At 40.9% G+C, this 24,462-nt stretch overlaps 1 protein-coding gene across 3 annotated transcripts in view; it reads right to left on the bottom strand.

Annotated features, from left to right (window-relative positions):
• Positions 1-24,462, bottom strand: part of TAX1BP1 (Tax1 binding protein 1) — a 262,473-nt gene that overhangs the window by 11,866 nt on the left and 226,145 nt on the right. For all 3 annotated transcript variants that reach the window (XM_029589185.1, XM_029589184.1, XM_029589183.1), the window contains exon 16: positions 22,629-22,777. In XM_029589185.1, the coding sequence (XP_029445045.1) occupies positions 22,629-22,777 (149 nt within the window). The remainder of the gene's footprint in view (positions 1-22,628; positions 22,778-24,462) is intronic.

Here is a 24,462-nt window from a genome sequence, read left to right as displayed (position 1 = left end):
GCTGCCAGTTAGGGTGATCTCTACAGAAGACAGACACTGGCAGTGAAGAATGATCTCCAGAGGGAATTCTCCCATTCAAGGACTAGGGTAAAAATCCATCAGTATGACATAAAAGCCCACCACATACCTGACTGACATCAAGAATTTTCTCCTGTGCTAGCTTTAACACATTCAAACAACAAGAATGCCATCAGCATAAAATAATATTGTTCCTTTATGGGGGCTGAGGGTTTATGATGCTGGTTTATTACTACTTCCAAAATTAAACTAAGATATTACACCTCTAAGTAGGATTAAAGCGGTGAGAAAAGAGCAAATGGATAGTTTTTCTGCCAGCTGTTACTGCATTTGTTCTTCAGATCCCATTACTATATTTCTTCTTTCATTTATATAATGCTCTTCCTCAAAACACCAATGGCAAAGTACAACACTAATCAAACATGAATCAGTAAAAACATAACAATAAGTTTAAAAACAAACCCACAAATTCAATAATTAAATTACAAACAAACCACCCTCCCATTCCATTAGTACAGACTAAAACACCCTTACTGGCTATCTGCAATAAAAGCTGCATGAAACAACTATGTTTTCATTTTCTTCTGGAAAAGGAGGTAATCTTTAGTTAACTACAACTCAATGGAAAGACTTCCAAATTCTTGGCGTTACTACCAAGAATATACGGTGCCTTAATAGTTCTCAGGTCTCCTGCAGCACATCTGGAATGGATAACTCCTGTTGGGAAGATTGCAATGTCCAATGAGGAACATATTTCTGTAATTTATCAGAAGATAACTGAGGGGGCCATATTATTCAAACCCACCACCACCACACAGAGACTCCTAAAAGTAATGTGATACTCCACGGGCTAACAGGGAAGCTCTTCTTTTGTACACAACCTAGCATAGGAGCCTACTGTTATCTTCCACAGGTTTACTGCAATATCTACAAGTCAATATTCAACTGACTTGCACAGGTTTTGGCAGGACTTATTCATATGTCTTTACTTTATGTTTTGCCTAGTATTATTTTTACATATTTTGATAATCATCTTTACTGTACCTTGAAGATGATAAAAGATTTTTTTATAAAGACTACAGTACTGGAGTGAAGGAGTAGCCTAGTAATTAGAACTGTGGGCTGAGAACATGTCTCCCCTGCACCTTTTCTCTTCCAGGGTATAAATATTCAGATCTTTAGTCCTCTCTTCATAAGTCTTCTGATACAGATCCACACCATTTTGGTCACCCTTCTCTGGACCACCTCTCTACTGTCTCCATCCTTTTGAGATACAGGCTCCAGAACTGAACAGTACTCCAGGTGAGGCCTCAACAAGGACCCATACAAGGGCATTATCACCTTTTTCTTACTGATTATTCCCCTTTCCTCTTTCTATTCCTCTTTCTAGGCAGCCCAGCATTCTTCTGGCTTTAGCTATCGCTTTGCTACATTGCTTCGCCACCTTCAGATCACCAGACACTATCACCCCAAGGTCCCTCTCCCAGCTACCAAGTCTTCAACCACTCTTCAAGCTTTAAGTTACTTTTCATTCTTTCTACTCCTTCTCGCGTGTCCACTCTGTTGCAGATCTTAATATCATCCAGAAATAGACAAACTTTACCTTCTATCCCCTTCCCTACTGTTGCTCACAAAGATATTGAACAGAACTGATCCCAAAACAGATCCCTGTGGCACTCCACTTAACACCATTCTTTCTTCAGAGTAGGTTCCATTGGCCATTACACACTGTATCCTGTCAGTCAACCAGTTTGTAATCTACTCCACTGTCTTGTCGCTGACTCCCAAGCTTCTCATTTTAGTCACGAGCTGTATCAAAAGCTTTGCTGAAATCCAAGTAAGTCACATCAAACACTCTTCCATGATCCAAATCTATGGTCACCCAATCAAAAAATTAAAATAGATTTGTCTGAAAAGAACTTCCCTTGGTGAATCCATTCTGCCTCGGATCCAGCAACCCACCAGTTTGTAGATAGTTCACTATCCTATCCTTCAGCAGTGTCGTCATTAATTTTCCCACCACCAAGGTGAGGCTAACTGGCCTGTACTTTCCAGCTTCCTCTCTGCTACCACTCTTATGAAACGGACAACCACATCTCTTCTCCAGTCACGTTTCACCACTCCTGATTCCAGTGATCTATTGAAAAGGTCTTTCAGGGGAACTGCCAGCACATCTCTGAGCTCCCTCAGTATCCTGGGATGTACCTCATCCAGCTCCATGGCCTTGTCCATTCAGTTTTCCCTAAGTATTTCCATACATTTTCTTCTGTAATCGGAGTTTCATCTACCCCACCATCATTTACAGTCTTCTCAATCAACAGTGGTCCTTCTCCATGGTGGTCTTTAGAAAATACTGAAATGAAGTATTTGTTTAATATTTCTGCTTTTCTGTGCCGCTTTCCACACATTGCTCTCTCTCATCTTTCAATTTAACTATACCACGTCGGGCCTCCCTTCTTTCTCTTTTATATCTGAAAAATGTTTTGTCACCTTGCTTTATGTCTTTAGCAATCCTCTTACACTTGACCTTTTGCTTTCCTGATTTCTTTCTTAGTTTCCCGCAGCTTCACCAGGTATTCTTCCCTGTGTTCCTCTTTTTGAAAATAAGTGAAACAAGATATTTTTATCCAAATGATGATTTAAATTACAACCAATCAGAATGTTTGAAATTCAGCTGAACATTGTTCAATTTATGCTGTAAAATGAGCAAAATTCCTTAAAATGTATTTATTTATTCTAGCCCGATATCCCACCTTTATAAAACAAAAGTAACAAATGCATCATAAATATTACTGCTAAGATTTTAACATTGGCACACAAAAGAAACTGAAAGGGAATTATCGGATGAGTAAAATCTATTACAAATCACTGAAGTAAAGAAGCAAATTTTCTATAGACTGAACACAGCAACAAGAATGCATCCCCACTCCACTCTTCACTATGTTCTCCCCCAGGACCGCATGTAATTCAACTGATTGCTCTGCTCTGTGTATCTAGAAATGCCCTTTTTTCAGTCTTATAAGCTGGGTCAAAAAAGAGGTAATTGTCCTTTTTCCTAAGTGTAGCTCTACCCATTTAGTATACATGCTGGACAATCTGTTCACATCTGCAATTTTCTCTCATTTATGCTGAGCCATTTGCTTCAGTTTTAAAGAGCAGCCTCTTCCTCTTGCCCATATATGTACTGCTCTTCAGCAGCAGGACCTTGTTCCATATTCCCTGAAAACTGACAAGAAAGCAATGCATTCCAAGATACTTCAGCATCTACACCAATACTAGCATGACCCTAAAAAAAACATGAACCATTTCAAATGAACCAAAAATGGCCTTTTTTGGTTCAGATGTGCCATGTTTAAAAATGAGTGCACACCTCTAGCAGTTTCATATTTTATATACAATTTAAGAAAGTGTAATAATAAAAATGTGGCCAACCAAAAAATCAACTTTTAAAGCAGAAAAATACTCCAATAGTTGCTGCAGGATTCTAGCATACAACAGTTATCAATATCATTGTGTTGATATTGCATTACATTTTTTTGACATTTTGAAACAATGAAAATAATAGGACAGTACAGCTCATGCTGATCTCCATGTATTCAGTTCAATGTGTTATTAGAAAATGTACAAAATGTGAGATCTAATTAGCAGTTTTACCTTCCCCTTCCCTCAAGTTTCATCAGCCAGAGGAGAAAATATTCCATCTTTTTTGCTTTGCAAGATAACATTAAAGACATGGATTTTATGAATAAAGTTAAAAGCTGTTGTTTCTCATTGCTTTCCGTGCCTAACATTCATATATTGCTCTGAAGAGTGATATGCAATGTATCATGGCTGTTTGAGGATCAGGGAACCAAGATGTCCTACCCTCTTGGTCGCCATTTCATTATTCTGAAAATCTTAACTGCTGCATGAGAGAACGATCAAAAAATGGTTGACAAAAACCCTCCTAAAACCAAGAGTAAGAATTTTTATTACACTCTGCTGGGTTTTGTTTTGTTTTTTACATTCTCTACTTTTAAGTCTATTAATGCCTCTCCCACTATATTGTCGATTTCACTGTAAGCAACAAGTGATGAAAGATCCTGGCCAACACTTAACATTATTGAGTCAGCATGTATTCCAAGTATTCTATGGTTCAGTCAGCACCAGCAGAAAATAACTCCATTTGCAGCATGCCTTAACCAGCAAAAGTCCAGTTCACAGCTAACTAGTTAGGACCAGAGTTTTATTCCAAGGCTAAGAAAAGATGTTCTAAGGAATTCAAATAGGGGCAGATTTTAAAAAGTTGCGCGAGCGCGTACTTTTGCTCGCACAGCAGTCGCGAACAAAAGTACGCCTGATTTTATAAGATACGCGCGTAGCCGCGCGTATCTTATAAAATCTGGGGTCGGCGCGCGCAAGGCTGCGCAAAATCGGCAGCCTGCGCGCGCCGAGCAGCCTGCCTCCGTTCCCTCCAAGGCCGCTCCGATTTCGGAGCGGCCTTGGAGGGAACTTTCCTTCACCCTCCCCGCACCTTCCCCTCCCTTCCCCCTACCTAACCCACCCCCCCCCCCCCCGGCCCTATCTAACCCCCCCCTTAACTTTGCGCGCGTCGGCCGGCAGCCCCGTTCCGTCCTCCGGTCCCGGGGGCTGGTCCGGAGGCCTCGACCACGCCCCCGGGCCGGCGCCACACCCCTGGGCCCGCCCCCGAAATGCCTCGTCAGTAGGCCCCGCCCCCGACACGCCCCCTTACAAAAGCCCCGGGACTTACGCGCGTCCCGGGGCTTTACGCGTGCTGGCGGCCTATGCAAAATAGGCGCGCGGGCCTTTGAAAATCCGCCCCATAGTGTTCATTCTGCTCATTTCCTAACCAAAATAATAATTTGCCCATTTGCTTTAGTGACATAATTAAGAAACCATCAGCCTGAGTTGGCAAGATGCTCCTCTGTCAGTGCTGTGAGCTGCATCTTTCTAAATCTGGCTCCTTGGGCCAGACAGTGTCCTCTGCCCCTGGGAAGGAGAGGTCCTCAGTCAATAGTCAAAAACTTAACAAATGTCACGCTAGGTCAGAGCAAAGGTCCACTGAGCCTAGCATCCTGTCTCTGACAGTGGCCAGTCTGGGTACTTAGAAATACTTAGCAGATCTTAATGGGAAGATCTCTTCCTTGTTGTTCATTCCAGATATAATGGATGGTTATCCCTAGGTCTACCTGGTTAATTAATCTGTCCTCCAGCAACTTGTCCTAACTTTTTTTTAAATCCAGCCATATTATTAACCTTGACCAGAAGCTCCAACAACAAATTCCAAAGCTTGTGTGTGGACTGAAAAAAGAGTTTCTAAATTTTTTAAAATTCTCATACCAGCTAGTTTCATAACATGTCACTTAGTACTTCTGAGAAGCTTTTGGCTGTCTCAACAGCACTTTCATGCTAGGCTCTGGAGAAATTATGATCCATGCTTCTAAGTCAGAAAATAGTCACTGCAACAGCTAGGCCAATAAGAGGGTTGGGAACATCAGATATGCCATACTAGGTCAGACCAAGGGTCCATCAAGCCCAGCATCCCATCTCCCGTAGTGGCCAATACAAGTCACAAGTACCTGACAAGTACCCAAACATTAAACAGATCTTAAGCTACTATTCCTTATTGATTAATAGCAATTTATGGATTTTTCCTCTAGAAGCTTATCCAAACCTTTTTTAAACCCAGTAACACTACCGAAATCACATCCTCTGGCAATGAATTCCAGAGTTTAACTAGGTTTTGAGTGAAAAAACATTTTCTTCAATTTCTTTTAAATAAGCTATTTGTGAACTTCATAGAGTGCCCCCCAGTTCTTCTATTATCTGAGAGAGTAAATAACTGATTTACATTAACTTGTTCAAGTCCTTTTATGATTTTGTAGACATCTTTTATATCCCCCCACAGTTGTCTTCTCCAAACTGAACAGTCCTAACCTCTTTAGCGTAGAACATACTGATGGAAAAAATACCAGAGGCCTCAAAATGAATTAAGGCTCTGAAGAAAGAAGAAGAAGCTATGGTGAACTATGGCCTAGTTTTGCAAAGCAACATATGAACTATGGCCTAGTTTTGCAAAGCAACACACACATTAGCAGAATCCAGGTGAAACGTCAACAAGTGAGTCACAGGATGAGCATGAGATAACAAGATGAAGGATCTGAGAAAGGGTATCTGTGAAGATAACAGATCTGAAAAAGGGTATCTGTGAAGAAAGTTTGTGCATATGAAGTAAGATAAGATCAAACGGGAACAAAGAGCAGCTGCACTTAGCAGCAAGGTTAACTGAAATCTTGTGGTTTGGAACAAATAGTAGTTATCAATTAGCTTACAGAAAATGTATATAAAAAGAGCTTGCAAAAAGAAAAAAACAAGCAAATGTTCCAGACCATAGATGTGCTATGTACATGTTGTAAGTATACCTTTTGCTTCCTAAGTATACCATTGCTTATACTCAGTATAATAAATATATTATTGTGTGATTTAAGACTTAGTCAGAGTTGTTATTACAAACAATTGGTGGAGAATGCGAGCATTCGTCACGTGTTTGCGGAAGCAACTCTGATTATTTCTTGGGAAGAGTAGAAGATTTACGTTCTCTTGGTTTGATTCCCTAGGGCTCAGATTGATCAACTGGCCCAGGAGTAATCGGTAATTAAAGCCAAAAGTCCTGTGTGAATCGAGGTGATAGTTTTGTGAAAAGGCGCCTGAGGTTTTAACGCTGCAGCAATTGTTGTTTTTCTTGTATTTACTGTGTGGGTTAATATTAGCGTGTATATATTTTGTGTTCTTATTTTGTCTCGGTTACTATATACAGTTATATGTGCGTAGCCTAAGTAAACGACAGTTTAAAATGGTTAAAATACACCCAACCCCTAAAAGGGTCCCAGAAGGACAATTAGGACAGCCTAACACGTTACATACATTATATGTTAACAGTGATGATACATGTACGGCTGTCCAGCATGTAATTAATTTATTTCCATTTGAAAAAGACCTTATTAAGAAAACAAATGACAAATGGGGTAAATACTCTGCTAAAGATTCCTTTCTTTCCTGGCCCATGGAAGGATCTTTGAAACTTAGTCATTTATTGCCATTGTTAACATTCCTACAAGATAATAAAAAGAAAAATAGTCTAGAGAAACACCTGCATGTCTGGAATTTATTTTCAGTGACAGGTGACTTATATACAGCTGATAAAGAAATAAAAAAGAAAAATAAGGTTATAGATGAAATAGGATCAAAATCCCTAAATCCGCCCCCATATGTGACTACATGTCCCCTGCTGGAAGACAGTGATCACGAAATTTTAATGCCCATACCAGCAGGCTATGGTCCGTTAAAAGGTCCTGTACAAAAGCCTAAACCCTTATATCCGGATTTGGAACAAGCAGCTAAATTTGAACGGGAAACTGCTGAGCTTTTCCCTGGAACAGATAATTTTAAAATTATGGGATTAGTGCACCTGACACCTGCCAATGGCAAGGACTGTCAGCAATTACGGGCTGATGTGTTATCAGGTGCCCCCCAGAGTCCTTTATCAGAAAAGGCTCGAAAAGAGGAAGGGTCATCCTTGACACCAGAGATAATTAAAGAAAGGATTAAAACGATTGAGGAAGGTTCATATGGGGCTCCATGGTGGACCACTGTTAAGACAGAATTAGGCAATGCAAATATAAACACTCCTTGCCACCCAGAAGGGCCAGTAACTGAAGCACAGCTTTCAGAAATAAGGGAATTAATCAACAAATATTGTACGGAGTCAGAAGATTTGGAATATATTCAGAAAGGTCTAGACATATGGTTAAAATGTATACAAGATTTAAACTCGCCACCCTTTAAGGGAATAAGAAACAAGAAAGATAATTTGGAATTTCCTATCTTCCTAAGAGATAATGGGCAACAGCCACCCATTGCAGCCTATAAACCATATACACCAGTAGATATTAGTACAATTATACAAAAATTGCCTAGTATACATAAAGGAGCAAGGCTCTGGCTCGAGGCAATAGATACTAATACGGCCGGAACACATTTAGCCATAGGGGATTTTAAGGCGCTATGTGCAGCTTGCGGCATTAGTTTGCCACAACTCTCAGCAGTAAGCGCACGTCCACGACTTATAACCCATATTGCTGATGGACTTCCTTTTCAGGGACAGGACAGGATAGATTTGGTAAATGCTTTAAATGTCCTGTATCCTACCAGCATAGATTTTACAGCCATCACCGCAGCCAAGTGGGATGGCTTAACTGATTTTGCAATGCACCTGACAAAATGTATGGACATGTATAAGGCACAAACCGGACAGGATGCTGATATACAGCCAAACATCCCTGTATTTTTACATTTATTCTATGCTACTTTGCCTGCAAATATGCAGACTAATTTGAATAATGTTGTGGCACTTTCAACAAAAACATGGCCAGAGGTGAGAAACACTTTAATGCATTTCGCCTCAGTGCATTGCAAAATGATAAGAACTTCTAATAAAGAGCAACAGAAAATGGCTAGCAAATTAATGACATTACAGATAGCGGACTTAGAGGAGAAAAAGAATATGAAAACACAAAGAAATCAGGATACAGTAAACCTACAAGGCAGTGATATACAGGATTGTTATGTGATACAGGGTCCACCGCGTACCCCGAATGAAGGAATATATCAGGGAGCATATCCCTCCTATATCCCCCGAGGTCGAGGGATGAGAAGGGGAAGGGGAGGAAGAGGTTTTGCACAAGGGATAATGAATAGACCGTCCCCTGATAGAAGAGCTCATGTGCAGTGTTGGAATTGCCAGTCATTTGGACACTATGCAACTGAATGCAGGCGATCAGGAGTCCCTGATCACACACAACAAACATTTTTACAGACACCGCCGGCGCTGACACCGCCGCCGCTTAACCAAACATTGCAGACACCGCCGCCGTTATCTGCACCAGATCAGTTACAGGCTGGCCAACAGCCCTCACAATTCCCTGTGTGGGGCCAAGGTAATTATTGACAGACTTCGGGGAATGAAGGAATAATGCAGGGTGATACTGTATTTTTACAGAATTCAGAGCCGTTTGTGCAATTATTAGTAGGTCCTCAGCAGGTTCCAATGCAATTTTTGATTGATACAGGCGCTACATCATCTGTTATTTGTGTTAAACCAAGCGCTGTAAAAAGATCCATTGAAACAAATATCACTATTGGCTTTGATGGCAAGCCCAGTAAAAAACATTTAACTGAATTAACCCCAGTAGTAATTGACACTACACAAGGTAAAAGAGAAGCTTCAGTTAAATTCTTAATTGCTGAACATTGCCCTGTAAATTTACTAGGACGAGACTTACTTACTCAATTTGGATTAACTCTCACCTTTAAAATCCCAGCATCTAAAAGCCTCCTTTCATTACTCACTTCAATAGGAAGTGAGGAGGAGAATGAAATCCCGGATGAATGGAAATGGGATCAACTACCTTTAGATTTATGGAGCACAGAAGAGGCTCCTTATGGTAGAGCAAAAACAGCTCCGGCTTATCGAATTAAAATAGTACCATTTGAGCTGGGACCAAATGTGAGCCCTTATCCAGTAAAAGAAAAGTTAATGGAACCTACTATGAAACATATTGCTAAATTATTAAAACATGGTATTATTGAAGAATCACAGTCACCCTATAATACTCCTTTGTTCCCTGTGCCAAAAGGAGAAAATGATGTCAGAATTGTTCATGATTTACGTGCATTGAATGATATAGTGATTCCACAATATCCAGTTTGTGCTAATCCTCTGACATTATTACAAACACAGCCCATATATAAGTTCAACTCTGTCATTGATTTATCTAATGCATTCTTTGCAATTCCTCTACATACTGCTTCTCGTGATCTAACATCTTTTGTATTAGGCACAAAAGCTTATCGGTGGGCACGCATGCCCCAAGGTTTTACGGATAGCCCGACTGTATTTTCAAAACAATTGAACAAGGATCTAGAGCAGTTCAGAAGTATTTTACCTAAATCAGTGTCTTTATTTACATATGTTGATGACATATTGCTTTCTGCTGAAACTAAAATAGAATGTTGTGAATGGACATTTAAATTATTACAAAGGCTTGGTGAGGCAGGATATAAATGTAATCAACAGAAATGTGTATTAGCTAAGACTCAAGTAAATTTTCTAGGTCAAATAATATCCTCAGCTACTAAACACATAACAAAGGACCTATTGTTAGAACTACAGAAACAGGAGTTTCCCCAGAATTTAAAGCAATTACGAGGTTTATTGGGAACTTTTAATTACTGTCGACAATGGATACCAAGTTATTCAGCGCGCATTTCTCCTCTACTGAGGCATTTACAGGTACCGGCTGGTACTGATTCTAATGCGCAAATAAAATTGACTGAAGATGACGAAATGGTAATACAAGATGTATTACAGACTTTACTACAGGCTGAACCCTTAGGTACTGTAGACCCCAGGCTGAAAGTGCATATATGGGTCCGAGACATGGGAAACACATGGGCTGCTTTTGTAAATCAAGAAGATACACCGAAACAAGCAGTGGCATTTCTATCTGGATCCTATAGTCCAGTGGAAATGGCTCTACCTGAAATTCCAAAGTTATTAACTGCTATTGTCGCCGCTATTGGTAAATGGCGAGCTATGATGCCATATAGCTCGTTAATTTTACACTGCGTTCATTCAATACATCATTTGCTAACGACTAGTCAGGCTGCATTGACAGCAACCAGATTTGGTAAATATCAAACAATATTGACTGGCCAAGATATAGTAACAGCACCTCTCACGAAAGCTCAGAATAAGTTATTAGATTGTTTTTTTCCTAGTAATGTACAGAGACAAATTGAAAGAAAAGACATCCCGGACCTTTTACTGACCCAGTTTGATCCCCTTGACAAGGGACTAATATGGTTTACAGATGGGGCACAGAAAGACCAGCAAGCGGCGTTTGCAGCATTAAGTGTTACACCCAGTTTAGATATTATTACCAAAATACAGTATCAAACAGGGAAAGGTGTAACAGCACAAGAAGCTGAACTCCTTGCTGTAATAGCAGCTTTGAAATCTTCAGGAATGAAAGAGCACTGCACGATCTATACTGATAGTTCATATGTAGTCAGTTCTCTACAATACCATTTATTGAAATGGAAAAGAAGGGGAATGATTACTGCAACAGGTCAGCCCTTACAACATATCAACAACTGGAAACAAATACTGAACTTATTATCAAAAAGGGAAGGGGTTGGTTCTAAAACTGCTATAGTATGGACGCCAGCACATACTGGACACATGAGCTTTGAGGCACAAGGAAATGACCTAGCAGATAAAGCTGCTGCAGAAGTGCTTACCGTGAAACTAATGACTATGCAAACACGGTTTAGCTCAGAATTAATGCATACTCCATATCCCATGCCACTTGACATATTCCATGAACAACCTAGTGGTGAGGAATTACAGAAATGGGTAACAATTGGCTGTTATCAAAAAGGGAAAGAATGGCTCCACCCTAATGGAAAAAAATGTTTGACAACATCAGAAGTGTTGCGATACTTCTTTGCATGGCATGCAACCATGCATCTGTCTGCCACTGCACTATTAGCAGGCATACAAAGTAATCATTGGAACCAGAATCTTTATGCTTTAGCTGTACAGATAATTCATAACTGTTTAGTCTGTTCTACTCATATAGCTCGTCGAGGCCCAGCTGTGAGTCCTGGTAACTTGCCTATCCCCCAGGGACCAGGTTTGGAATGGCACATTGATTACACTGATATGATTGAAGCAGTTAAAGGAAAACGGTATGTATTGGTATGGGTGGATAGCTTTTCACATTGGATAGAAGCTTTCCCATGTACAAAAGAAACAGCTCATGTAGTTATTGATACCTTTTTACATAGAATTTTACCAGCCCATGGATGTCCGATCAAAATTGTATCTGATAATGGGACACACTTTAATAATCAAATTATGAATGAATTACAAGAGATCTGTAATATTATCCATCGACGTGTGTCAGTCTATAAGCCAACCTCGAATGGTTTGGTAGAACGATATAATGGAATATTGAAAACCAAATTGAGGGTATTGCTAGCAGCATTAAATAAAAACAAAACAAACAAATTATATACCTGGTTGGATGTATTACCATTGGCCTTAATGAATATACGGAATACGCCAGGTACAATCCATGAGATTACTCCATTTCAATTACAGACAGGACGGATTATGAATCCGGTGAGAATAAGACAAACTGATACTCAAGTAGAGTATTGGAAAAAAGTTCAGCCCCTAGTAGCCATGGCAGCAGATCTAATACAGACTGAATCGAAAAAGGTTCCTAAACAATCTTTTTGCGCTTCCTTTTCAGTAGGTGATCAAGTACTACGAAAGAATTACACCCACAAGACTTGGAAGGATCCGATATACGTTGGACCTTTCACTATCACAGACCTCAGCCATACTGCTGCTAAACTATCTGAACATTCCACTTGGGTACATTTGTCGGATATACGGACATTTAATCCGATACTATAATTGGACTGTTGCATTATCTTTTCTCTCTGAAGTAGACTGACGACTGCAGGAAATGAAAATGTTATGTTTACTAACCTGTTTATATGTACTAACGTATACATGGCCACTTGTTACTTCTTTCCCTCTCCAACAGGCCCCTGTTTCAGGATTAACAAATTTGTGGGTACAGACAATACATGAATTAGTAAAGGCTCTTCCAGCAGATATTACGGATTGTATCGTCTGCACTCCACATCAAAAAGCCCATTCACATGTCCCAGCCATTTCCTTTCCAGTTCCATTACACCATATTTTAGGATTTAAAGATAATGGACAACACAATATGACCATAGATCCATTAGCAGGACAAACATGGACACAATATTTGGGTAATGCCAAACCTCCCCCACTTACAGCCGATTTACCAAAAAATGGTTTTCTTTGCCTTAGTAATGTTACTTCCCCGAACCCTATTCCTTGCAACTATACTTACTCCACATACAATACAACATGGATTATTCGTAAGGGAACCATCTTACCCAGCACCCCTTTCACTGACATTGTAATAAGCTGTAATTGCACATTTTCACATATTACTGCATCTCCTCCACCAGGTTGCCTCCCATGTATAGCAAATCTGTCCAAGATTGTACATGTAGCCACCGACACCCAATACATACGCACTTTCAATTCCACATACACTGTCTGTCCACGTCTGTGTGACCTTTTCAACATAGCAGACAATAACTGTTCATCTGAAAATGACTTATCTTTGGTTCCTTGTAGTGTATTAGGAAAATATAAATCTCCTTTTGTTTATGGCCCTTATGACAATAGCAATGATACCGTAATACAAAACTTTGCAAATCTTTATGTTGGACATTATTGGTTGTGTGATGGAATAGTCTTCCTCAAACTCCCTACATACTATGAATTTTGTGTGTTAGTTACATTTAACTATTTTTCTCGAATTATTCCATTAAATCACCCTATGCATACCCGCTCCCGAAGGAGTGTTCCCTCAGCTGTCCCTGAAGATCAAGCAATCCAACTCTCGTTGGATTATATTAACTCAACCTACCCTTTAACTAAAACTAGATTAGATGCATTAAGCTATACCTCATGGTTACCATTTGCCCAACCTGCAGTTGCAGCTGAATTGGGAATGGCCATTCGGCGACTACAATCTGTCCTCCATGTAGTCACGCATGAATTAGAGATTGCCCTTAAAGCCCTTCAAGACACGGTAGATGAATTAACTACTGTTTCTACATATAATCGACACGGTCTGGACTATATATTGGCTGCCCAAGGCGGATTGTGTACAGTACTTAATAGCTCTGAATGTTGTACAGTAGTGGTTAATCGCTCTCATATAGTTTACAACGCAATGCAAAAGATACAAGAACTGGCTAGACTTCAAGTTAGCGATTTTGAGGGAGGAATCTCATTAACTTGGTGGGATTCCATAACCTCCTGGTTTTCTAACTTATCTAGTCATTTGAAGGGGATAGTAGGAGTTTTTCTTGGATTACTAGTTTTAGGTATAATGTTATGTTTTTGTATTCCATGTATTTGTTCAGTATTACAATATTGTCGACCAAAGATGCCAACACCAAAACCAGTAACCAATATGATAGCATATAGCAATATAAACTTGAGGACTACTAGAATGATCCAAACCACAATCAGTACAGATGATAGCTGGGAAACGGAAAGTGAGAGCAGTTAAAAGGGAGGTCCTAGGGAGGTGTCCACAGATACAAAGAAGAAAACCCTAGTCTCTATGCTGTTCCCCTGTGTGAAGAATGAAGACACCTAATGTGAGCCAGAGTCAATCTGGCTCAAGGGAGGATTGTAGAACATACTGATGGAAAAAATACCAGAGGCCTCAAAATGAATTAAGGCTCTGAAGAAAGAAGAAGAAGCTATGGTGAACTATGGCCTAGTTTTGCAAAGCAACATATGAACTATGGCCTAGTTTTGCAAAGCAACACACACATTAGCAGAATCCAGGTGAAACGTCAACAAGTGAGTCACAGGATGAGCATGAGATAACAAGATGAAGGATCTGAGAAAGGGTATCTGTGAAGATAACAGATCTGAAAAAGGGTATCTGTGAAGAAAGTTTGTGCATATGAAGTAAGATAAGATCAAACGGGAACAAAGAGCAGCTGCACTTAGCAGCAAGGTTAACTGAAATCTTGTGGTTTGGAACAAATAGTAGTTATCAATTAGCTTACAGAAAATGTATATAAAAAGAGCTTGCAAAAAGAAAAAAACAAGCAAATGTTCCAGACCATAGATGTGCTATGTACATGTTGTAAGTATACCTTTTGCTTCCTAAGTATACCATTGCTTATACTCAGTATAATAAATATATTATTGTGTGATTTAAGACTTAGTCAGAGTTGTTATTACAAACACTTTCCTCATAAGGGAACCGTTTCATGCCCCTTATTTTGATCATCCTTCCCTTGACTTTCTCCATCGAAACTATATCTTTTTTGAGATGCGGCGACCAGAATTGTACACAGTATTCAAGGTGCAGTCTCATCATGGAGTGATACAGAGGCATTATGATATTTCTGTTTTATTAACCATTCCCTTCCTAATAATTCCCAACATTCTGTTTGCTTTTTTGACTGCCGCAGCACACTGAACTGATGATTTATAAACATAAATAAATGAGAGGCCTTGAACGAGTAGATGTGAATCGTTTATTTACACTTTTGAATAATAGAAGGACTAGGGGGCATTCCATGAAGTTAGCAAGTAGCACATTTAAGACTAATCAGAGAAAATTCTTTTTCATTCAATGAACAATAAAGCTCTGGAATTTGTTGCCAGAGGATGAGGTTAGTGCAGTTATTGTAGCTGGGTTCAAAAAAGGTTTGGATAAGTTCTTGGAGAAGTCCATTAACTGCTATTAATCAAGTTTACTTAGGGAATAGCCACTGCTATTAATTGCAAAAGTAGCATGGGATCTTCTTAGTGTTTGGGTAATTGCCAGGTTCTTGTGGCCTGGTTTGGTCTCTGTTGGTAACAGGATGCTGGGCTTGATGGACCCTTGGTCTGACCCAGCATGGCAATTTCTTATGTTCTTATGATAAATAAAAATAAAAATTTCAATGTGTTATCCACTATGACGCCTAGATCTCTTTCTTGGGTAGTAGCACCTAATATGGAACCTAACATTGTGTAACTATAGCATGGGTTATTTTTCCCCTATTTGCATCACCTTGCACTTATCCACATTAAATTTCATCTGCCATTTCAATGCCCAATTTTCCAGTCTCACAAGGTCTTCCTGCAATTTATCACAATTTGCTTGTGATTTAACTACTCTGAACAATTTTGTGTCATCGGCAAATTTGATTACCTCACTTGTCGTATTTCTTTCCAGATCATTCATAAATATATTGAAAAGTAAGGGTCTCAATACAGATCCCTGAGGCACTCCACTACCCACTCCCTTACACTGAGAAAATTGTCCATTTAATCCTACTCTCTGTTTCCTGTCTTTTAGCCTGTTTGTAATCCACGAAAGGATATCGCCACCCATCCCATGACTTTTTACTTTTCCTAGAAGACTCTCATGAGGAACTTTGTCAAATGCCTTCTGAAAATCCAAGTACACTACATTTACAGGTTCACCTTTATCCACGTGTTTATTAACTCCTTCAAAAAAGTGAAGCAGATTTGTGGGGCAAGACTTACCTTGGGTAAAGACCATTTAATCCTAATCTGTTTCCCATCTTTAACCAGTTTGCAATCCACAAAAGGACATCGACACCAATCCCATGACTTTTTAGTTTTCTTAGAAGCCTCTCATGTGGGACTTTATTGAACGTCTTCTGAAAATCCAAATATGCCACATCTACTGGTTCACCTTTTTCTACATGCTTTCACCACTTCAAAAAAATGTAGATTTGAGAGGAAAGACTTCCCTTGGATAAATCCATGCTGGCTGTGTCCCATTAAACCATGTCTATGTAAATGTTGTGTGATTTTATTCTTTAGAACAGTTTCCACGATTTTTCCTGGCACTGAAATGCGCACTGTTAGCCTGCTCTTGGACGCGCGTTTTCCCTTACCCCTTATTCAGTAAGGAGAGGAAAACGCGCGCCCAACCCGCAGCACCTAATAGCACCCTCAACATGCAAATGCATGTTGAAGGCCCTATTAGGTATGTGCGCGGGATACAGAAAGTAAAATGTGCAGCCAAGCCGCACATTTTACTTTCAGAAATTAGCGCCGACCCAAAGGTCGGCGCTAATTTCTTCCGGTGCCGGGAAAGTGCACAGAAAAGCAGTAAAAACTGCTTTTCTGTGCACCCTCCAACTTAATATCATAGCGATATTAAGTCTGAGGTCCCGAAAAGTAAAATAAAGTGTAAAAAAAAATATTTTTGAATGCGGCCCGCGGCTGTCGGGCCGAAAACCGGACGCTCAATTTTGCCGGCGTCCGGTTTCCGAGCCCGTGGCTGTCAGCGGGCTCGAGAACCGACGCCGGCAAAATTGAGCATCGGCTGTCAAACCCGCTGACAGCCGCCGCTCCTGTCAAAAAGGAGGCGCTAGGGACGCCTTTTACCCGGATCTACTGCGTCACCTAATTTAAATAGAGAATTGCGCGCACCGGCAAAGGGCGTTGACTAGTCAAAAAGAACCATATTTATAGCAGGGTTATTCAAACCCATGAATATGGTATAAGAAGGGCCCCCCAGGTTTTCAAAATTGTTTTGCTGCAGCTGCCACAGAATCTGACCCCTTGCTGCAGAAAACGCCTACTGCCAGGGTCTGCCTACCACCACTTCCTCCTCTACACTCATCCTGCCTCTGCTTCCTTTTCACCAGTGATATTGTGGCTCCACCTCTTAAGACTAGCCTACTCAGGCTCTCTCCACAGCTGTTTCTCTTACATGACTGAGACACACTTGCAGGCCAATCCAATAAATGTGCGCAGAAAACAGGTGCTCACTTTTGAACACCTGCTTTCCTAACACTCGCCCAGCCACCTCTCCTGGGTGGTGCGATCAAATATTTAAATGAGGGGTCATGCTAAAAAGGAGGCACTAGGGACAAATGTCAACCTCACCTCAGACCGCCTTCAAAAACACCCGCTTAGAAGAACTGGAAATCACATCTTCCATCGAGATCCGAGGTATTCTACGGAAAATGAAACCATCTTCTCACCCTTCGGATCACATCCCCTCGAAATTGCTTCTATCAATTCCTGACTCCATCTCCAAATCCCTGTCAGACATCATAAATTGCTCATTAACACAAGGATCTTACCCAGATGACCTAAAATTGGCCTCTCTCAAACCACTACTCAAGAAACCAAACCTAGATCCTAATGACCCAAACAACTACCGACCGATCGCCAACCTCCCCTTCATAGCCAAGATCATGGAGAAATTGGTGAACACCCGACTCTCAAACTACATTGAAGAAAACAACCTCCTATTCCCATCACAATACGGATTCCGCAAAACACTAAGCACGGAGTCCCTCCTCATTTCCTTAACAGATCACCTCATCTTGGGCCTTGATAAAGGACAAGCCTTCTTACTGATCCTACTGGACCTTTCATCAGCCTTTGACACCGTCAATCATTCCCTACTCATTAACCAGCTAGCCTCCATAGGTATCTCAGGCACAGCACTCTCTTGGTTCATATCCTTTCTCAGCAATAGAGGATACAAGGTTAAGATACAGAACAAAGAATCCTCTTAACACCCATAATCAGTAGGAGTCCCACAGGGGTCCTCCCTGTCTCCTACTTTATTTAACATTTACCTTATACCTTTATGCCAACTTCTCACCGACCTCAACCTCAAACACTTCCTTTACGCGGACGATATACAGGTCCTGATCCCCATTAAGGATTCCCTCGCAAAAACTCTGGCTTACTGGGATACATGCCTTCAAAAAATTAAACTCCTCCTCACCAGCCTAAACCTGGTACTAAATTCCGGCAAAACTGAACTCCTGCTCATCGCCTCAGAGAACAGCACCATCACCTCTACACAGCAAGCCACGCCAACTATCACACAAGTGAGAGACCTTGGAGTCCTAATTGATAATCGCCTGAATTTCAAAGCCACTATAAACAAAACCACCAAAGACTGTTTCTACCAACTACAAGTGCTGAAAAGAATTAGACCTCTTTTCCATGCCCAAGATTTCAGAACCATTCTGCAAGCAATCATTTTCTCAAAATTAGACTATTGTAACACCATCCTACTTGGCCTTCCCGCTTCATACATCAAACCACTTCAGATGGTGCAAAATGGAGCTGCAGGAATACTGACAAATACCAGGAGAAGGGACCACATAACCCCCATCCTAAAGAGCCTCCATTGGCTACCTATACACTTTAGAATAATATACAAGGCCATTCTTACTACATACAAAAACATCCACCTACTGGTTCCCATTGACCTACAGATCCCGCTCCGACTACATAACTCGTCAAGACCGACAAGAGATGCATACAAGGGATCGCGCTACAGGTACCACCGTCCAAATCTACCAGACACAGCACACTAAGAGACCGGGCGTTCTCTACAGCCATTCCACCGTTATGGAACTCCATCCCCCCAAATCTCAGAATAGAACCATGCATCTCAACTTTCAAAAAAAGACTAAAGACCTGGATATTCATACAAGCATTCCCGGATGCCAATTAAACTATCACCTCCACGCCACCCCTTATCTCCACATATACCATGGTGAACCATATCTTCTATCGTTTACTTGTGTGAATTAATAACCTGTCCTTTCTCTTCCTTCTCCGCCAAGTTCTTTTCACCCTGTTATATGTAACTGCCTTTTTCCGCACCATTGTTATAGTTTATGTTTACTACGCACCCCTGTTTTATGTGAACCAGCATGATGTGACTGCTGTCTCGAATGCCGGTATATAAAAATTTGAAATAAATAAATAAATAAATAAAATGTGCATCCCTAGCACCTCCTCAGCATTGGGTGCACAGGAGAGGTGGCTATCAAGGGGGTTGGGAAAATAGACGCTCAATCTATGAGCATCCGTTTTCTTCTGCTACCAGCATATAGATGCACAAGATACACAGCCTGGACCCTGTATCGTGTGCATGTGTATTGGACATCCACATTTTTTTTTTTATTTTTCAAGACTTTTTTTTTTTTTTAATAAATAAATCACTGCTTTATTTGGTTCCTCCTACTTAGTATTGCTATGATGCTATTAGGAAGAATCAAAGAAAGCAGGATTTTCCTTTCTTTTTTTTTTCCTTCAATACGCCCTTGAGTGTGGCATATCTTAACACCAGCCCTGAGCTGGCGTAAAATTTGCCGTGTTGTAAAGGTGCAATGGCCACGGCAAAAATGTATCTGTGGTGATTTGGATGTGCGTTTTGGATGCGCTAATCCCCATATTGGATAGGGGATTATGGACACACGTCCAAAACACGTGTCCAATAGTGTGTTAAGCTGTGCGCAGCAGCTAGTGCACAGTATTGGATTTGCCTGTGTGACAGCATACTTTAGGTTAGGAAATAGAGTGTGATAGCTATAGTCAGGTTAGTATGTTTAGAAGAGAGGAGACTGGAGGCCTGAATAGAGGAAAAGGGACTAATGGAGAGAAAGGGGGAGGACAAATTGAGTCAAGTTGGAGGAAACGAGGAGAGAACAGAGGAAAGACTGGAAAAGGGATCAAACAGAGGTGAGAGAGAGAGAGAAGGGGAAAGCAGGAGGCAGATATTCAGGCACTGTTTGGCTGAGAAAGTTCTCTGGATAAGTCACACCCCAGAATGCCCCTATCCCCTCCACCACTTAGCTGAGTTACAATTTAGCCAGATAAATAGTTATCTGGCTTCTGATCTCCCTCTGAAATGAAGGCAGGCTTTGCCGCCCAACCTCTGCTTGCAAACTAGGATCCCAAACTCCAGTTCAGTAAAAGATTTTAGCATCTTTAATAGGTCTGTGCAGTTGCATGGAAGACACTTAGAGATGCCCATATTTGCTGCATGTATCATAGAGAGACCAGAATGCTTAAAATCAGATCTTTTGATTCAAGAAATCTGCTCAGAGAGGGCAAAAAGCTCACTTGCTCACTCAATGGCCCTACGCTTCACTTCCTCAGGGAAGCATCCGAGTGGCAAGGGGCACTCACACTAGCAACTCCGTACACAGGAAAGCCTTTGAATTCCAATTTGGAAATGAGAATACACAGGAAAGCACAGAAGTATTCTGACTCTGAGTTATCCATATGGTCATTTGCTGTCAGAGTATAAACTACCCATGACTGTTTGCATTACCTGCCAGGACAAAGATCTGGAATAAAAAACAGACTCTTGAGTTACTCCAGCTCAGATCTGAAATACATTACATCTCAGATATTCCAAATTTTGAGAAACTGTCTATGTATCTTTTACTTCTAGCATTTACTTGGTAATCTCCAATTAGTTTTCATTTTACTGTATCAGCCAGATTCCTTTTTCAAATCATTTAAAATATATAGAAAAGCCTGTACATATGAACAGCCGACAAGGAAACATATATCTTCCAGAAGAGAAACACACAGTCACTCAAGGTTAGCTTCCTTATCTGAGCATATTAAGAGTCTTTCCTTCTCATTACAAACTCTAAGCTGTGTCAGCAAATGAGCACAAGACTCTAGCATGGTTTCTCTTGGGTTTGCAGGAGGGCAAAGCACATAGATCAGAAAGAACACTCTGCTAATTAAACTGCAGCAGATGACTAGAGAAGAGAAGGGCTTGTCATGTGTAATGCCTGCGCTAAGAATGGGCAGATTAGATATGCAGAATGTGAAGTAAAGGTGAATAACATCAGTAAGCTAATACTCTAGACCTTAAATCGGCAGCAAAAGTTCTGACAGCTTTCCTAATTATTCTCCCATAATAGGCATGGGGGCCAGAAGGCAGGAGGAAGAGCTACATTTTTCTCCATTATTGGTGTTGAGCACCAGGGCTAAAATCATTCCTGTCTGAACACTGATCAGTTTCTGCAAAGGTTAATAGCAATTAAATGCAGCAAACTAGACTAAATGAGAAACAGGTCATGATACCACTGTACTTGCAAAGAGCACAATACTTTACAGATAAGTATTTCTCATCAGCCACTTCTCAAGCCACTAAGACCAAGGACCATGCACCAAGAAAGCTGTGACATAAAAGCAGAAAAACAAATTCTGACATTAAAGTGTAATTTAGAAAAAAAAAATCCCTCTAAATGAAATCAAAGAATAGCACTTAATGTTCTGCATAAACCAGGTCACCATTAGAAGTTTTTTCTTCATGCCAGGAGACCAGAACTGCTTTTTCACAGCTATGTAAAACAGAAAGCTAAGAACTTCAGCATGTCTTAAAGGGTAGGAAACCCTAAAATGGAAATTAGTACGCATGACTATTTTCAATTCTCTCCATTTTGGCTAAAGACAGAACAAGATTCTATCAAGTAAACTACTGTGTAAGTGAAAAATAAAAGCCAAGAATAGAAATTATCTTTAGTGGGTTTAACATTTTCATTATATTTCTTCTTTGGTACTGCTCATCTCTGCATCAGACACTCTGCATTTCACTGTGAGAAAAATATTTCATTTAGAAACATTGTTATCAAAGCCTTCTGTCCTTCAGTCTTTATTCTGGTTCTGTAATTCAACTGGGTATTTCTAATCCTGACACCAGAATTTTAAAAAAGCCAAACTACTAAGCTGCACTGCACAAGAACTTCTGCACATGATCATGAATTTAACTTGGCTACGAATTTTCAATTATTTAGAAACATACTACTAAACCACTGCTTATTCATAAACTGAAAGCTATTTTGTTTTAAATCCAAGACCTGGAGCAGCAATATCAGCCCCTTTGGTGATTTATGCATTATTTCAATAAGCAATCTGTAGAGTAAAGAGAGATCAAACAATTTTTTCCATGAGATGCACACTCCCAAACTTTAAGGAATGCTGAAGAGTGCATTAGTAACTTTATAAGCCGAGTATGTATAAGCACTGCCAGATCTAGAGGACTAAGCTGTAAATAAAGCAGGCAAAAAGGAAAAGAAATGAAAACCCAGCTTACATTGTTCTCATCGGGATCTTCCAGCCCATCAGGCCGACTGAGGTTGCGAGAAGGCTGACTGCACACTACATTCTCTTCCAATTCCCAAGAGGATGTTCTCACAGGTGGCCTCTGAATTTCATCAGGGTAGAAAGCGCCATCTGCACCATCTGAATTTAAAAAGGATCAGAAAACAAAGGGCATGAGGGGGAAAAAAAAAAAACCCAAACTGTACAAAGAATGCACCCTTACTTTTCAGAATTTGAATGCATTTAACTTTGCCTTCTGAAGCATTCCTTGGTTAAGATTCAGTATTAAAAAGTATTCATAATACTATTTATTAATATTCTAGCTGTTTAAATGCCTTGCATCCAAAGAGAATACCAATGCCTTTTACAACTAATACTTCAAAAACAGCACATGTAGCTACTCCACGGATACACAGCCTGCAAACCCATATATATATATGACTTCTGGAGATGCATCAATACTCCCAAGGCCAAGAAGGGGAGGAAAAATGACGTCGATATTCAAAGCATTTATCTGGATAACTTTTGAGTTACTTGGATAAATGCCAAGTTTTGAATATTGTCCGAATAAAATGTATCCAGATAAGTGAGAGAAGTATTTTTGGGGTGCAGCTGAGTTCGTTGAATAAGTTATTCAGTTAACTCAAGGTGTGGCCAACAGCAGGGTTAAAGGTATTCAGAAATGTGTTCCCAGATAACTTAACCTTAACTGGCTGAATTCAAAGAACACAGCCAGATAAGTAGGGACTGCAAGTGTAAAAAAAAAAAATTAAAAAAATTATCTAAGCAGGCTTGTTGACCTAACCCCATCCCAGTAATATAAATGTTGGCTCTTCATGGCTGAGCTTTCCTAACCCTCAGAATAGTTTAAAATCGTTGTAGGCCTATAGGCATGAAAAGCTTCTCTCTCCCACAACCTCCAGAAGCCCACCCTCCCTCTACCTCGCCCACCCCACCTGGAACCCCTCAACTTTCCAGCTCACAGATCTAGTGTTGCTCTCAGAGTATTGGACTAACACCAATGCTGGACTTGCCATGAGTTGCAAGCTCCTGGCTGTGGTAAGAAGTCTGGAAGGGTTCCAGGTGAGGTGGGCGAGAAGAAGGGAGGGTGGCTTTCTGGAGGGCTCGTCTTAATTGTTCTTTTTCAATTATTTAGGGGAGTGGGGGAGAGAGGAGGCCTTTTGGGACTATAAAGCCCACAACAATGTGTAACTATTTGGTGGTGGTGGTTGGAGTGGGGGAATTGGATCAGCAGACCTTTTTTGTTTGGATTTAAATGGCTATATTCTTTAAATATAGCTGATTATAGTTAAAGTTATCTGATAAAGTGTTTCCTAAGCAGATCAAAAACACTGGGGGGCGGATTTTAAAAGCCCTGCTCGCGTAAATCCGCCCGGATTTATGCGAGCAGGGCCTTGGGCGCAGGCGCGCGCAGAGCCCCGGGACTCGCGTAAGTCCAGGGGTTTTTTGTCGGGGGCGGGGCCAATCGACGCAGTGTTTTGGGGGCGGGACGCTGCGTTTCGGGGGCGGGCCCGGGGGCGTGGTTTCGGCCCAGGGCATGGCCGCGCCCTCCGAAATCGCCCCCGGGTTGCGCCTCTGCGCGCCAGCGGCCCGCATGGATTTACGTCTCCCTCCGGGAGGCGTAAATCCGTGGACAAAGGTGGGGGGGGTTTAGATAGGGCCGGGGGGGTGGGTTAGGTAGAGGAAGGGAGGGGAAGGTGAGGGGAGGGCGAAAGAGAGTTCCCTCTGAGGCCGCTCTGATTTCGGAGCGGCCTCGGAGGGAACGGAGGCAGGCTGCGCGGCTCGGCGCGCGCCAGCTGCCCAAA

The sequence above is a fragment of the Rhinatrema bivittatum genome, chromosome 2 (genome assembly GCF_901001135.1).
Source record: "Rhinatrema bivittatum chromosome 2, aRhiBiv1.1, whole genome shotgun sequence".
Taxonomy (NCBI): domain Eukaryota; kingdom Metazoa; phylum Chordata; class Amphibia; order Gymnophiona; family Rhinatrematidae; genus Rhinatrema; species Rhinatrema bivittatum.
Note: the sequence above shows the minus strand (reverse complement) of the source record. Positions and strands in the feature narration are given on the sequence as shown.